This window comes from Nanorana parkeri, unplaced genomic scaffold (assembly GCF_000935625.1).
Source record: "Nanorana parkeri isolate BGI_ZX_2015 unplaced genomic scaffold, ASM93562v1 scaffold647, whole genome shotgun sequence".
Taxonomy (NCBI): domain Eukaryota; kingdom Metazoa; phylum Chordata; class Amphibia; order Anura; family Dicroglossidae; genus Nanorana; species Nanorana parkeri.
Window position 1 is genome coordinate 295,707 of NW_017306915.1, and position 16,773 is coordinate 312,479.

At 42.5% G+C, this 16,773-nt stretch overlaps 1 protein-coding gene across 2 annotated transcripts in view; it reads right to left on the reverse strand.

Moving 5' to 3' along the window:
• The window catches only part of ZFYVE28 (zinc finger FYVE-type containing 28), a 173,751-nt gene that overhangs the window by 29,367 nt on the left and 127,611 nt on the right, over nucleotides 1-16,773 (reverse strand). For both annotated transcript variants that reach the window (XM_018563274.1, XM_018563275.1), the window contains exon 8: nucleotides 13,575-14,918. In XM_018563274.1, coding sequence (XP_018418776.1) covers nucleotides 13,575-14,918 — 1,344 coding nt within the window. The remainder of the gene's footprint in view (nucleotides 1-13,574; nucleotides 14,919-16,773) is intronic.

Genomic DNA, 16,773 nt, shown 5'->3' on the forward strand with positions numbered 1-16,773 from the left:
CAGTATTTTTATGTGCTGGAGGGGGAAGGCGTTTAGGCAGCTTAACCTGTAATGGTCCATTCACACTACGTGCAGTGACTGACGTAATCTCTATTAGGCTATCAATACTGTCTGCGTGTTGATCAGGAAGATTGCTGCTCACTCCCTTCCAGTTAATAGGCAACAGGAAAGGAGGTAAGCGGAAATCTTCTCAGCGGAGACAAGCAATGGCAAAACTATCGCCATAGCGACCCAGGTGGCTGCTATGGGGCCTGGGGCACAGCGTGGCCCGGCCAGGACGAAGAACAAAGGGGTTTCCGATGCCGTGTAGGCCGTCTGGGTCGCAATGGCATCGCAGGCTGCAGGACTGTCACTGGTGGCTCTGAGGAGGAACACGCCGCTGCCCAGATCACCGACAACCTGTCATTGATCTGGGCAGCGCTGCGTTCCTCCTCACAGCCGCTGCTGAATCAGTGACAGCCAGCAGCTGTAGTGGAGGAGGCCGGGGTCTGGCGGCAGCAGCCGGCCTTGCGGTGGTGGAGGAGGAGGCCGACAGTGGATCGGGGCTGACCGGTAAGAGGTGCGCAGGGGTGTGACCAGCCCACATGGGACCCTGCAGAGCCCACCATAGATAGTCTATGGTGAGCTCTGCAGGGTCACTCTGATGGGCTGTGTGGGATCTCAGGTGGGCTCTGCAGGGTGTCAGGTGGGCTCTGCAGGGTGTCAGGTGGACTGTGTGGAGTCTATGGTATGTGCATGATCGCAAGTGGGCTCTGCAGGTCTATGGTATTTGTGGGGTCTCAAGTGGGTTGTGCAGGGTCTCAGCTGGGTCTATGGTAGGCTCTGCAGCAGTGAGCAGGAACGTGTTCTGACTACTTCCCTACTTCAGGTTTAGCTGGAGTTGGACGTCAAATGCAAAAAGATTTAGGATTAATACAAAAAGTTAATGATGCATATTATAGTTAGGATTAAGTTTGATGTGGGGAAAAAAAACAAACAATGGAAGTCTATACCGCAGCGTTCTAGTTCCCAGAGATCAAGCACTGCTTTGCCCTTTAATAAACAGTTTGTCCCGGCATATTATTAAAAGATAACGTCTAATCTGCTGGAAATAGATGTCAATGGTAGGCATCCGGACTGCCGAACAAAGAATGTCTTGAGGGCAGCATTTCAACCTAATACTGTGCATTTAAATATTTTTCCTACTGGCTTTTATGAATCCTTGACACGAGTCTGATCTGCTCGGCACACAGTTTATGTCTGTTGAGAAAATAATAATATTCCGGAGATGGGGATTTATCGCATTCTTGCCTTCAGCAAAATTCAAATATAGACTAAAAAGAAAAAATCAGTGCAGACTTACACCTCAATAGAAAGTAATTAGATCTAATAGAAAGCCATCTTACTGTATGAATGTCATCTCAGCAGTGGCCTCTCACTGCCAGGGCTCCGAACCATCCTGTTTTACAAGATAGTACTGTTTACTGATCCCCGCACATCAAAACAAGCACTTCTGAAATATGCAATTATCTCGACGCGGACAAGATAAGTGTTTCTTTTAATTAGTGACTGCGGTCTCAAAGCTATGTTTTTCCTCATGATTAATTTCCATTTTCATGCTGGAATTTTATATTTTTCCACTGGATATTCAGCAGATGCGGGCTTGTTTAGCAAGGCAAAAGAGCAATGTGCAAGTGCGTGGACCCACAGCTACCAATCAGAACTTCTGTTCCACCGATCTGACCTTAGTAAATTGACATTAGTTTGATTCCAGTCATCACAATTTATATATAATAGCACTATTACTTCTGGTTTCTGATCATCCTGATCATCAACGGTGCTTTGGGAAGCTGTGTGGGATCATATTTCTGCATTGCTTCTCCTTCTTCAAAGCATGAGAAGTTCTTGAAAAAGTAGCTTTAGGCTACACAATGTGTGGAGGCTGAGCATATAGGCTGTTCCTACGTCTCTGTGGCTGGGTCACCCTGGGTGCTCAATTTAGGATGATAGGTCAAGTTCAAGTATGTAAGTGTTTTAAATGGGAAAAAAAAGCTTGTTTTAGACAATCTCTGTCAGTAATAAGCCATTATATGTTGGCCAACATCCATTCTTGAGTCTGACATACATAAATTGGTAAAGAAGAAATGGGATACAAAACAAAACTGTGCTGAGGCCACATGGGTTAAATAATTAGACTCCCATTCAATCACTTCTATTGGCTCCTGCCATCACCAATCATGAGGGTGACATATCTAACACTTTGCAAGTGCCAGTGGTCGAAAAGGTTGGGCATTAAAGCAGAACTAAGGGCAAACTTATTTTTATTAACCCTTGCAGTGGGACTACCCCCACACAGCAAGGGTTAACTTAGTTTTTGTCGAGGGACTAAGATAAAAAAAAAAAAAAGTTATACTTTTAAAAATTTGTTTAAACCCACTGCCCAATATTTGTAAAAATCTGCCTCATCTGCTCTGGTCATCTTCTGTAGTCCAAGCATCATTCAACACACCTTGAGAAAGTGTCATGATCCCACACCGCGAAGTGGCATCACTCACGGTACACTAATGCAGAATAAGTAATTACAACTAAATGTTTAAAGTCATCAAAAAAAAAAAAAAAGTATAAAGTTTATTAAAAAACTGAAATATTTGGCGACTACATTTAGTGTAATGGTTTACTTGACATTTATGATTTCACTTCTTTTTTTAATAAGCTTTCTATTACTTATACAGATGGTCCGACCATCACTCTAGTGGCTTTCCATTCCATTTAAAGCATATCTAAACCCAAAAATGTATTATATTATAGCTTACCAATCCTTAGATGTGGTAGTTGCATAAGTTTTTGTTTTTTTCCCCCCCTTTTTCACCTGGTAATCCGGCCAGTAAAACACTTTGTTGTCTTAGAGTGTCTCCATTTTATGGAGGAGCAATGGCACCACTCTTAAGACAGCAGCATTGTCACCCTGTGCGGAGGGTAGTGTTAGATGGACTAGCAGACTTAGACAGGCTTGGTCTGTTAAATTGAAAAAACATTGAAAAATTACAGATTTACCGGCTGGACCGCCAGTTGAAAATATAGTCCTAAAAAAACAAAAAAACGCAACTAATGCAGCCACCATTTAAAAATATGTAAGCTGCAATATATTTACTTTTTGGTTTGGGCATAGGTACGCTTTGAGTTACTTTAATTGGTAACACCACATTCACTTCCCAGGCAGATGCTTTTAATGGAATTACCCAATATCCATAACAGCAAAAATACAGCATGTCTATTAGTCAGACCCATGCAAATTTCCCCAAGGTCTATCATCCCAGGCCAGTCTCTATACTACACAGTCATTTCCAGATGCTGACTCCGGAATAAAATGTGCTCCTCAGAATCTGTAATGATCAGGATGCCATTAAAGAAAAGGACACAGGGAATAGTAAGGAAATTTGCAACCTGTGCCACCAGCTCTGTAAATAAAATTTTTACTGCCAGCTGAGGATATAAATCAAGACACGTAGATTATCTGCTATAATTTAGGCCTTCATCTCTATAGAGTGTTAAACTGACACATCCCTGCCAAGCCTCGCTCTTTTGTATTATTAGAATGCATCAGAACTGGCGGCAATGACAATACTGAGTAAGGCTGGGTTCACACCATTTCCCGGACCAGATCTTGAACGCAGTGCATCACGATTTTGCCACAATTGTACAGTGATTTTGCCGTGTTCCGAGCGGGTATTTTTTTGCGTAAAATGGCCTTTCATGTGTGGTTCACTGCGTTCCATGCATTTTTTATGCATTTCTATGCATTCCAGGACAAAATGAGACATGCAGTATTTTTCTGGTCTGGAACGGACTGCACTGGTGTAAACAGGGCCCAGAAATAGCATAGGGATACATGAGGATGCATTTTGGGTCCGGAAACCATCAGGTCTGGTCTGGAGATGATGTGGTGTGAATGCTTCTAAGTAAAGTACTATACAATAGTGCAGCACAGTGTGTTTGGACACTACAGTGGTGGAGACCTGGAGGAGTGGGGTAGAGTGGAGAGGGGTTGGGTGGAGTGAAGTGATCAAAAGGGACTGGCAAATGCCAAAAAAGCAAACAAGTTTATATATGCCTGCTTAATTTGCATTGCCTGCAACAAATTACCATCTTAGGACCAGAGCCATTTTTTAATTTCACACCCACATTAAAAACTGAATTTTTGGATAGAAATGTATTTTAAACCCCCACAGCATTATACATCTTCTAAAAGGAGAAGCCCTGTAGAATATATAAAAGAAGAAGTCAACATTTTTTCTATGTTGCATGATATTTGCACAAATGCTTATCAAATTAATATTGTTTAGATGTTAGTGCACATAAAAACACAATACAATCTTTGTGCTTGCCCATTGTTTCTGCTTCTAACACATCAACTTCTGGGACAAAGTGTTAACTTGCTGCCCAATATATCCCACCCACTTCCAGGTGCCACTGTAAGGAGTGTTATTCACTTCACCTCTCTATGGTCATAACTAGGGATGTTAGCCGAAAATGGTACTTTGGGCAAAAAGCAGTGCATCTCTAGTTTCTCTCCTCCCATCTGGGTGCTGCTCTGTGTCCCCCCTGACACAAACTTTCAAAAGGCTGAGCGGAGAGGAAAGTGCAGTCAGCGGTGTCACAGGAGGCGGAGCAGGAGGAGACCGCTGTCAGCGGCGTCATGGGAAGCCGAGATCTCCACCCCACACCACCCGCTCAGCCTCCTGTGACAGGCAAGTCAGGATGGAGACCGCCATACAAACACTCAGCGATCACCGAGTGTTTGTAAATGAGGACATAGTACGCTTACTGTGTCCCCAATTATGAATGAACAGCATGTGCTCTACATCACTTCCTGTTTGATTGTGGACATAGTAACTATATACACAGTTTATGAATAGACAGGAGCACTCAGTATAGAGGCATCCTATTCATTACAGGGGCTGCAGAAAAAAAATGTAGGACTCCGAGTACAGGTCATACAACTGACCTGTACTCTGGTATCATCTGATACTTCACCTTTCAGTCATTGTGTTAGGTTCTTCTAATTTTGTCATGACTATGTTAGAGGCCTCATTCACACGGACGTGCACAGCTGTTAGCTCAGCTCACCAACGCTCAGGAGGGACAGGTGCTGCATATAGCATCTGTACAGATGTGCCAGTTCGGGTCGGCGTGTGGCTATGTCGTCATGTTAAAGATGTACAGACGGCTGCATGCAGCACCTGTCCCTCCCGGGCATAGGCCTCTGCACAGACATGTACAATGTACAGCAGTGCATGCCCATGTAAATGGCCTTATACATCTCCTGATATGTACATCGAACGTTAGAGATCATTCTATATCTGGTTCAATGTACTGTCTTGGCTTTCATTTTCCTTTCAAAATCTTGAATAAAAAGTTTATGCATGCTACATGGGCAATGAGCATGCTGTAAGTTCACCCTGTAGAGCTGTGATGATGCAGTGTCTCTCAGAAATCATTTATCATGTATACAGTAATGTGCTAAATAAACATAAAAAGATCATTGTGCTGCTGGGAAGAATATAATTGTTTTAATTTTTTTAAGAATTTTTGGCAACCCGAAGTGCTCATAGTTTGATACAAATTAAATCTGGTATGCACGATAAGGCCTTGTTCACACCAAGCGCGGAGCAGGTGCAGAGCAGAGCAGTTGCAGACCGGATCAAAACTGCATCCAATGTATTCCAAATGGTATTTTTTGCTCCAGTTCACATCGCAGCGTGCAGTTCCAGAGCAGGTGAAAAAACTGCAGCAGGCCCTATTTTACCTGCTCTGGATCAGCATACGCATCAAAAACGTATGCAAATGCCTGGAACGCACTGAAAGCCCATGTTAAACTAAAAAAAACATTTTAACCAAAAACGGGCCGTAACACATCAAAAACGTGGCAAAACCCACTGCAATGCGTGTGCAGAAACCTGAGCGGATCTGCTCATTGCAGAGCAAAAATTGCAAACACATAGGGCATAATGTATAAAGAGAGCCATCCAAAACAATTAACTTCTTGGTTGCAATCTACTTTGGGAAATAACTCAAAGAAGGGTGTTGGTTGCTAGGGGCTATATCAGGCTCTTAAAGTGTATGTAAAGCTTTCTAGGGATTAATGCATTCCTTTTTCTAATAAATAAACTTCAGCATGTTCTTTTTCATTAACATTGGGCAGCAAATACCTGGTGATCCAAGTGAACCAGTCCTCTTAAAGAGGGACTTTACCCATATCTTTGAAATTACAACACAGGCACCTTTGTCATTACTAAACATTTCTAATCTACAGTTCTAACAGTTACTTATAGATAATTGTGTTTTTTTTTAAATTTGGTGCATTCCTTATTTTTCTTTTTTTTTACTAAGGCCCCATTCACACCTGACCGTTTTGTAGCGCGTCCTACGCTCGATGAACGCTCTACAAAACTGTCAAAAAAATAAATAGCATTGTAGTCAATGGTATCGTTCCCACCTGTCCGTATTTCCGCCCGTCCCGAACGCACTACAAAACGGCCCACGCATGAAAAGGTCCCGGAGCGTTTTTGCTGCGTATTGGTCCGTTTTGTAGGGCGTTTTCCATTTGTATACTGCCAAGTAGCCTTTGGAATCGCGCGACTTTTTTACCGCGAATCGCGGTAAAAAACCGCGCGACAGACGCGCATATTACAATACGCATAGGTGTGAATGGGGCCTAAGGGCAGATGAATCAATCTCCCTTTACTTCCTGGAACTCTGACACATGTGACTAGGACATTTGGCCATGCACATCATCTCATGGGAGGAAATATTCTGCTGATGTAACCTTCCCAGGATGCAATGCCTAGTAATGGGCACATGACATCACTAATGCCCAAGAGAACCAGGAAATGGAAAAATAATAAATCGCAAGTAAAGAAAAAGATTTAACTAATGAATGCAAAAGGATTACATATCAGCATGCAGATGTATCCCCCGCTTCTAATCCAGGGGTGTGGAATTCGTATCAACCGACGCCCGGGACATGTGATTCCGGGCGCTGGGCAAGTGTTTTTTTCACAGTTTTAGCCCTGCTACGGACAAGTAGCAGGGCTGGTTTTCTTTTATGAAATGAGCGCAGAGAGCGGCGCTGCGAGTGGGGGGCGTGGAGCGCCGAAAGCGGGGACGGAGCGCTGACAGCGGAGCGCTGAGAGCCGGGCGGTGGAGCTGTGACAGGCTCTGTCACCTAGGCATCATGGCACACTCACAAACCAGCATGTAAAACAACTTGTCTCACCACTAAGAATGACAGAGGTTTGGATACACGTCGTCTGCAGAGGATGTGAAAGCCGCACTGCCGCGCCAAGGCACCTCTTATAGTGCGGTCCTAACTCTAAACTATGAGAGTCTCCATCTTGGAGCACATGGGGGCAGAAGATATCAAATAACTTGAGGCTCTGTCACCTCCCTCAGCCTCTGTCTCCGACGGCCGCTGCTCATTCCTGTCACAGGCGTTCTAGCACAGTGCTGTGCTAGAACGCCTGTGTTGGAGGTGACAGGGTCAATAAAGAGTACCTGTCACCTCCAAATGCTTATTATCCCCTGGGTGATAAAAAAAAAAAAAAAACTTAACTGTATTGCTAAATAGCTAAAAAAAAAAAATATGTAAAAACAAAAAAAATGTAAAAAATAAAAAGGCGATTAAGTAAAAATAATAAAACAAATGAAAAAATGTTACAAAATAAATAAAAATCGAAAAAATGAAAACCAGCCCAGCTGCCCCATCTGCATGCGAATAAACGCGCAGTGTTTTCAACTGCAATCATGTGCAACCGCACGGGCAGGGCGGTATTGCAGCAGGAAAACACGCAATCTGCCTGGCACAACTGGGGTGCCATTAGAAAATAATGGCACTGACAGCACGATTGGTGGTGGTATGCGATTCCGTGATCACCCAGCCATCCGCTCGGTTTCGCGGCAGTCACGGATCGCACACCCCTGCCGATCACGCTGGCAGTGCCATTTTATTCTACTGGCAACCAAGTCGTGCCAGGCAGATTGCCTGTTTTCCTGCTGCAATACGGCCCAGGCGATCCCACACGATCACGGTTGAAAACACTGCGCGGTGCATGTCGTGAAAATAGGTACATCTACCTTTTTTTCAGCGATTGCCACGCAGATGTAACCCCATACATGCGGATGCAACCGCTGTATGCAACCGCTGTATGCAACCGCATACGATCGCATGTCCCAGGAATCCCCAAGTCTGCACCAACCCTAAAGGGTATATTCACTTTCCCAAGTAATTTGGGAAAATGGAATTACCCACACAAATCTCACACCCACTATACTTACCTTTCGGCAAACGGTCCTTCCCACCCACCAGTATGGGTGTACTATCTGTACCTGTTCCATGTATTCTGAATTTCGCTCGCACATTGCAAGCACTCATTGGTAAACGTGGTCACCTGACGGCACTGACCAATGAGAAGCGCTTCTTAGCACTGCTAAACACGGTTTTGGTTAAAATTATTTTTTTTGTATTGTGACAAGTAGATTGTCATGAGGGACAAGTAGATTCGGCCCCCGCTTTAGTCCTTGGACAAGTCGTTTTTTCAAAAATTTCCCCACCCCTGTAATCAGAGCTACAGGACACCACGTGGACACGTCTGTAGTCAGCCTGGTAGTGACACCCCCCTTCCAAGGTCTACTTGGCTTGATTGACAGCACTTCCTACCAGGAGCCTTGCTGTCAACACCATAGCTGAGCTGAGTAGCAGAGCCGTCACATGCTGCTGCTCTCAATAAATGTAGCTACGCTCCCCGCTCTGTGGAAAAGAAAATGGGCCAAGAACCAGCGCGGTCAAGTAACCAATGAATAAAAGTAAAAAAAAGTTTTATGAGCTGCATTCACAGGGAAATTGTGAAGCAATTTTATTTGTGCCTTTTTGGGCTTTTCAGATGTACTTAGGGTTGAGTGTTTTTATTTTAGCCAATGGAAAGCTAGGTACAAGAAGATGGTTTTTAGCCTTGAAAAACACTAATTTTTAGGTGCTTCCATTGAAGATTTCGTGGCCAAAAACACCCCCATTTTGCTTCAGAAGTAGCTGATCTTTTTGAGCTTCCCGCGCTGGAGCATCACATGTGAACAGGCAAAATGGGATATGGTTGTTGAGCGGTTTGGAGCTTTGAGCTACAAAATGCTGGAGTTGTAAATCTGGGCTTACAGCTGCCTTTTTTTTTGTAATTTAGAAGTTTTAATTTATTATTTCTTTGCCGCTGTCAGAATACCGAAACAGTGACTACAGCAGAATGGCTGTAGTCAGTGTTCAGCCTATAATTTTCCACCTGGATCTTTCCATTTTCAGATTAAAAGGATATTGGGTAGAAGGCCATCAACAGAGTCAACCACACAGCAAATTATGGCTGGTTTATTAGGAACCAGCCAAACTTCGCTCAGCATTTGGCCTTTATATACACACAAGCAGCTGCCCAGCTTCAGAAATCTGACACTGTAAATATATTCTATTTAGAGAGCTCTGCCACAGCACACTATAGAGAAATCCGAGTTTAGACTAGGGGTGGGCAACTCCGACCATCCAGCTGTGCTTTAACTACAAATCCCAACAGTCAGTCTTGCAATGACTCAAGGGAATTGTAGTTCCACAACAGCTGGAGGGTCAGAGATGCCCACCACTGGTCTAGCCTGAAGCTTTATGAAATGCATTCCTTGGGTACATTTTTACTATCTGCAGCATAAGCAGAATACAATCTTTACCAACTAGCCGGTTTTATCCACTTTTATCGTCTCTATCGCTCCCCTTTGAATTATAACAAGGACATTATAAATCTAGGACAAATTCTGAGTTATGCGTTTTTCCCCTGAATTCTATGTATCCATCTGAAGGGCATGCTATTTATAAACACACAACTGTGTATATTATACCAATTTATGAGGTTATAAGCAAAACAACGTTATTTGCATAGTGCAGAAAATTACCCCATTTTCAGCTTGCTCTGGTTTTATTGTAGGTCTCCGTCTTGCGTGTCTGCCACAATGTTCTTCCTACACTGCTCACCAAAGCTCGGGAAATCTGGATGAGAGGCCCCTTAACACTAGAAGAAAGTATGTCACCAAGACACCAATGGCTCTTCAACCAACAACACCTTTATTGACGTTCAGTCAAAATGTCAGAAAATTGGCTTTCTGAATAGACACAGGGTCTGGTCCCTTCATCAGACATAGTGCTAGTTTCTTCTTGGATCTATGTGGTGCCTTCTGCAGAGTTACTCCACCACTCACATTATGAGGGGTACATCGGTCAGGTGTGATGTGGGATATCTACATAAGGCCTCTTAATACTGACCCTCTAATTTGGTACTTTTCTATTACCATCAGAGTATCACGCACATCCTGTGTCGAGAACAGAGCTGTGGGTGGGACCTAACAGGCCCACCCACAACGGGCTGTCTGCAGAAAACTAAAGGAGGGGGGCAGAGACCAGACCAGTCACTCTGCAAAAAGAGCAGCAGTGATCGGTTTTTATTACAGGAAGTTCCTACATTGAGGCAAAATTCCCTATTGGATTACTACACAAACCCAGAACAAAATAAGCATAGTACACCGTGACTCAACTAAGAATACACATAGCTTTTGTATTTAGACAATGTTTGCATATGCCAGCTTGCTTTCGCCATTTCTTGGGGTAGACCATTTCAAGAAGGTGTTTTTTTTTTTATACATGTAGTAGAGTCCACACTGCAGGTAAGGTGTCATACTGGCCACAACCAGCTCTACTGTACTTCCAGCTTCAGAAAAGTACAACCAGCAGTTCCAGCATTCAATAGCTCTGGCAGCTTTTCTGCATTATTAAAACAAAGCAAATAAAAGTAAATTTCTAGCTACACATGAAACTTCTAGAAGGAAAAAAAAAAAAAAGGACATTGCATCCAGAGATACTTGAGAAGGCAGCTTCCCGATTTATCATTCTGTCACAGTAACCAGAATGTTACACCTAGTCTGCTGCAAGCACACAAAATAAAAACCTAACTTAAATGCCATAGTCACTTCTCAAAAAGCAAAAATACAGGGAAGGGGAAATAAAAAAAATGATTACTCTTAAAAAAAAAAAAAAAAAAAAAAAAAAAAAAGATTCTATAGTAGTACACAATATAAGATTAGGAAACCACATGACAAAAATATAAAAAGATAGCAAAACAATACTAGAGAGAACAGAAAATCAGAACACATAAAAACCCTGCGTTGGGGTGGATTTTGGTAAGCCAAAATAGCTAATAAAATCTATGTACGTGTCCTTTTTTTTTATTATAGAGTAGGTTACTCAAATAATAAAGTGCACAAAAGAAACAAAAAATAAAGTACCAATAATAGTGTGAAGAGAGTATTTTAATTGTAATAGCTAAACAATGTATAATGTGGTCAGCCTATTTCTTTCCAGGTGACACAGGGCTTGGCGAACAAATTGCCTGGGAGCTAAGTGGCGTAAAAAATTGGGATTTGAACTGTTTGGGATATATTGAGTGCTTGATTTTTTGAATACCATGCCTGACTTGAGTCTACCCCAAGCAATGACATTAGGTATCCTGTACAGGCAAGGAGTGAACAGAGCTTCCCTAACGTTAAAGAATCCAGATCAGAGCCACATGGAAAACACCCGTTGTCTAAGCAGCCATTGAAAACACACCAAAGGGAGCCTCCTCTCAGTAAAAACATTAACCGGGTACATAATCGCCAGGTACATAATCGCCATATGGTATTTACTGCACATGCAGGTAATGTCAATAGTAGCGGGGAAAAAAAGTGAATATTCCCTCTAGAATCAAGAATCTCCTCTAGGCCAACTGCATATAAAACTTTTATTCACAAATGGTAAAAACAACAAAAGCATGTTCTTGGAAGACAACTATCAGGAAACTTGGGCTTCTGCAAGAAGTGATCAGTAGTGAAGGACTAATGTTTGCACCTGAAGGTCAGTGAAATTTAATCACCCCAGTTTATCTAATAAAAGAGCAAGATTGGGTGACAATGCAAATTCTGTTATTCCACTGGCTTTTACACAAATCTGCACATATACAAATTTGGATCCGAGCATTAGCTTTAGTCTCGGTTAGCTTGGCACTGCTGTATTTTTCTGAGACCAGTCTGCAATAAACGTCAGGATTAGGTCCCAGCTTCAGACAAGATTATGTAATAAAACAAAGGGTAAGTTTAATGTTAGGACTTGAGATAAATTAGTTTTAGACTCTGGGATGAAACATTTTCGGTAATAAAAGGGTAGGTTAGGTATTAGGAGTGAGAGGTTAAAGAACCTAGGCTAAGTGTTAAAGCGGACCTTTACCCAGATCTTTAAAACAACAACAAATGTTTAGTAATGACAATCTACAAACACATACTTTTAGATAAATGCCGGCTTTGTATTCTTTGCATACCGCATTTCTCTTTTCTTTTCCATTCTTCTGACAGTGGCCATGTTTACTAAGGGCAGATTACTAGCTCTCCTATTACTTCCTGGATTTCTGGCACATCTGACTAGACATGCGACCATGCCCATCATCTCAGGGGAGGAAAATGCCTTTCCCTGAGATCTCATGAGATTACATATGAGATTTTCCAGCAATGCTTTGCTGATGACAAGGCAATCCCCAGTGTGCATTGCGTTGGCAAACTGCAGAGCATTCACTTCCTGCTTCGAAAGTGCAAATAACTTCAATGTAAGTATATCACAATCACAGCATTTTACACCTGACATGTCTATGTTATTATTAATATTCATACATAGAGGGATGCATTGGTAGAACTATATTTTTGAGTGTAAAGGTCCGCTTTTAGGTCAAGATAGGTGATCTTGGTTAAGTGCTTGTGGGTCAAGTTAGGGGATAGGAGTTCAGTGTGGGGTTAGTTTAAGAATTTGAATGAGAGTTGACCACTGGAGGGCACATTTGTATTAGCCAAAAACTCCATGCCATAAGATACCAGCACAGAGCTCTTGGCACCAACACCTACCATAACAAATCTTGGCTGATGCAGTTTATATTTGAGGGCTAGTTTGTTTTTTTTAGCCGGATACCCGCTTTACCCCCAAGCAATATCATAGATATTTTTAAATGGCTCTCCAAAAAATAAAAATAGGATCTGTATATGACTGCTACTTATTTTCAGCATGTCATACGTGACTGGATCTGAAATTAAAAAAAGCTTGTATAAAGCAACTGACGTTTCCTATATTTTGCTCTGTGTAAGCTGCGCTATAAGTCACCATGATGGAAAGGAGGAGGTGGACACAAACATTCGGATGGCACATTAGCTTCTATCCAATTGCAATTAACATTTTTCAGTTTAAAACCATGGAGCTGATGTATGAAAAGGGCATTAAGAAGAAAACTACCTGTCGCACATGCCATCTAATCGTTTCCAAATGTCCTTTCTATAGTGCTAAAACAGATTGCAATGAGCATCAATTCATTTTCCTCTTTGTGCACTTTTTTTTGTTAGATGTTTTTAAAAGGCCCAATGTTATGCTCTTTAAAAAGACTAAAGTTCAGAAGTTTAGAAAGAAATTACAAAGGAGTAATGAAAGCTGAGCAAGGCGCTCTTACCTTGTGCTAGATAGAAGATCTTCCTTTGATGTGGCATCCAAGCTAGCCTCTTCTGTCTGATGTGTTTGCCCGTTATTCCCGTCATTGTCTTTCCTTCTTAACACTCTCTTAAGTTGCGGACTTGAGACCCCCATGGCCTCGTCAGACTCGCTGTCCGTCTCTATTTGTGAACCTGAGGTATGCGCCAGGCACTTGGAGTTGGAGAGTCTTTGCTCCGATCTACTGGAGTCTTTTTCTAGTAGCAAAACAGGGGGGGATTCAATCAACACCTCTTTAGCAGACACTGCACACTCTCGTCTGTCTAAATGGCCAATCTCTTTGGACTTTATTAAGCTATAGGAAGCATTTATCACTTTACCCGGAGAGCAAAGTGTTGTTAAGCTTTCCAAGCCATCCTCCCTTGTATCGTCACAGCTACCACAACACACACATGAATTAATTAAGCAGTTTGTGGCTGCTAAGCTAAGTTTGTGGGCCTCATCCCCTTCATGACTTGTTAAAGGGTCTGAAGAAAGAGCAGAGTGACTACAGGCTGGATCTGGTGAAGCTTCCGGAGATGCTGAAGTTGCACAAGATTTGGGGTTGAAGATTACAGTTGCTGAGATTTTCATTCCGCCAGTTCTGTTAGCAATCATTTCCGCCGTCTCTGCATCATCACCATTCACATCCCAGCCATTGAGGTATACCTGTGAATCCGCCATCTCTAAACAACTGCAAGAGTTCTGGAGAGTAGCACTTGACATGAGTATTTTAGTCCCATCTATGTTGTTGTTATTGCTTATATCGCTTTCTAGTTCCTTCAAAGGATCAATATGGTCCACATCCCCATTCTGTACAAGGGTGTCTTGGCACTGAGAAGTCAGCTTAGGGATATAACAGGAACTATTGACCCAGGCGCCTGTATTTTCTGAGGTTCTTCTTCTACAGAGCCCATCCAAGGCTCCATCAAGGTCTTCCATGAAGAACACCCTATCCTCATCATCGTGGCCTCTAGGGCGTCTGCTTGGTGAGGCCTCGGTGCTGGAGCTAGCCCTGTGAGCAGGTGACTGACAGACACTTGGTGGAGAAAGTAAAGAAGACATTTCATCGCCTACTCTGTGGACCATCATATTAAGCTGCTCCAGCTCCTGCTCATCATACTGCATAGAGCAAGCCAGTTCCACCTCTGTGATCTCAGTTTTTGATGAAAGTGGTTCTTCTGAGGGTAAGGCAGCGACTAAGACAGGAGAGACTGCGGGGGGCACTTCTGGGTCAGTCCGGACCGGAAACTCCATATCTTGCGATATGCAAAGGTTCCGTTCTAGAATGTGGAGCTCTTCTTCTGTTAACGTCTGAAGAAGATCTCTGCAATGATTTCAAAAAGAGAATTATTCAAGTGCCCTGAAATTAACAGGCCATACAGCAAGAAAACGGTCATCATTAAAATGGTTATGATAGTCTGAATATACAATTTTTACATTTTGTTTTCCTACTTTTTTTGTGTGTGTGTGTTTTTTTTTTTAATTAAAATTTTTCAGCAGTTTTACAATAATCAAAAGAAAATAATCAAAAAAAAGTCATCACTTCCGCAAACTGGTAAAAAGTACAGCATTGATCACATCCCTGACTTCTCAAAGAATAGTGATGATCCACGTAACCAAAATGAACATGCCATCAGCTAAAGTTATCCCCCGTACAATGCACGTAATAACCCAGGTTTCTGAAGCAGCTCCCCCATCTGAGGCTCTTAATCATGGCCGGCCTGCCTGCAGAAACCCCAAAGCATTATATATATATAGTTATTCAAGTACCATTGAGTATATCGAATGGGCATAATAATCTGTTGGATTTGCGGTACAGAGTAAGATCTACTGATAAAGTACCTCCATCTAGAAAAGAAAGGCGTAGAGCGGGCATCTTTATGCATCCATGTAAAACTGTTTCTCTTTACAGAACAAAAACTTAGTGACATTAAAGTATAATTTTTTTTCCACCCTCCCCCCAATGTTAGTGTAAGCACTTACCTTAAATGATGTCTCTTAATATCATCTTCTTTCCTGTTTTCAGCCTTCTCTCCAGTGCTGCTGCGGGTCTCCAATCCAGCGCTGACTCCTCTGTCCTTGTTGGCACCTTATGTCCCACAGTGTCTGCATGCGGGTGCACGCTGTCCATAGACTTACCTTGCGTCTCTCCTCGTATCACGCCCGAAAATCTGAACTGCGCATGTGTCCGCCCCAAGATCTTTGCAGCCGCCCGAGATTTTTCAGATTTTCAGACGGGAGCGTAGCGGCAAAGACACAGGTAAGTTTAAACCTCTTTTAAAGCGTTTTAACAAAAAAGTGTTTGCATATATCTACTGCTTGCTAGCCATATACGCAAAAAATAAACCGGAGGATTTAATAACCCTGAAAGATCTGTAAAAATTTTCATAGTTGTTGGGACTGTAGGAGTTCCAATGCCTCATTAAACATCGCCTCGCTGTTAGGAGGCATAAGTGGGCCCAGTCCGTACCCTTACTGCTCGTAGACCCCCGACCCCTTGCCACTGTTTTTAACACATTTCACCGAACTAAGCTTTAGGTTACAATTTGTCATTAGGTGTGGCAAGGAAGACGGGATAATGTGCACATCATGAAAGTTTTTACATTTTGCCTATACTACCTATAAAATACTCTACAGTTCTAAGAAGCACAGTGAATATGCTCGGAACGACTAAATGGAATGGTAAGAGGTTTAATTATAATTGTCTAGATGGCAACTTTAGGAATGCACGTAAAAAAAGAAATAACTGTGGAAGGTGTTTTACTCCTTTAGGTCGGGTTCACATCTAGGTGGCATCGTTTTTTGCGCCTGTTCAGCGTGCGGTTATTTGCATGTTTTGACTGGCAGCTTAATAAACATTGCAAGCAATGGACGAATGTGCGTGCAAACGCACAAAAATGTGCAACATGCTCCTGACGCGTGTTTACGGGTATTTCCATTGAAGTCTATGGGGCAAAAACGGCCGTTACAGCCCAAAGAAGCTCATGCATCTTTTTGGGTGTTTGGCATTATCCTGCTCAGGTGATAAAAGGGGCCAATGAAAATCATGGTATTTTTTGTGTTGGGCATTTAAAAGTGCTTCCAACTGCTCAAAAACGCCTAGGTGTGAACCAGGCCTAAAACTGTGACCTTGCAACACAGAGGTCCTTAATTTAAACGTCTATTAAAGATAGTATGTC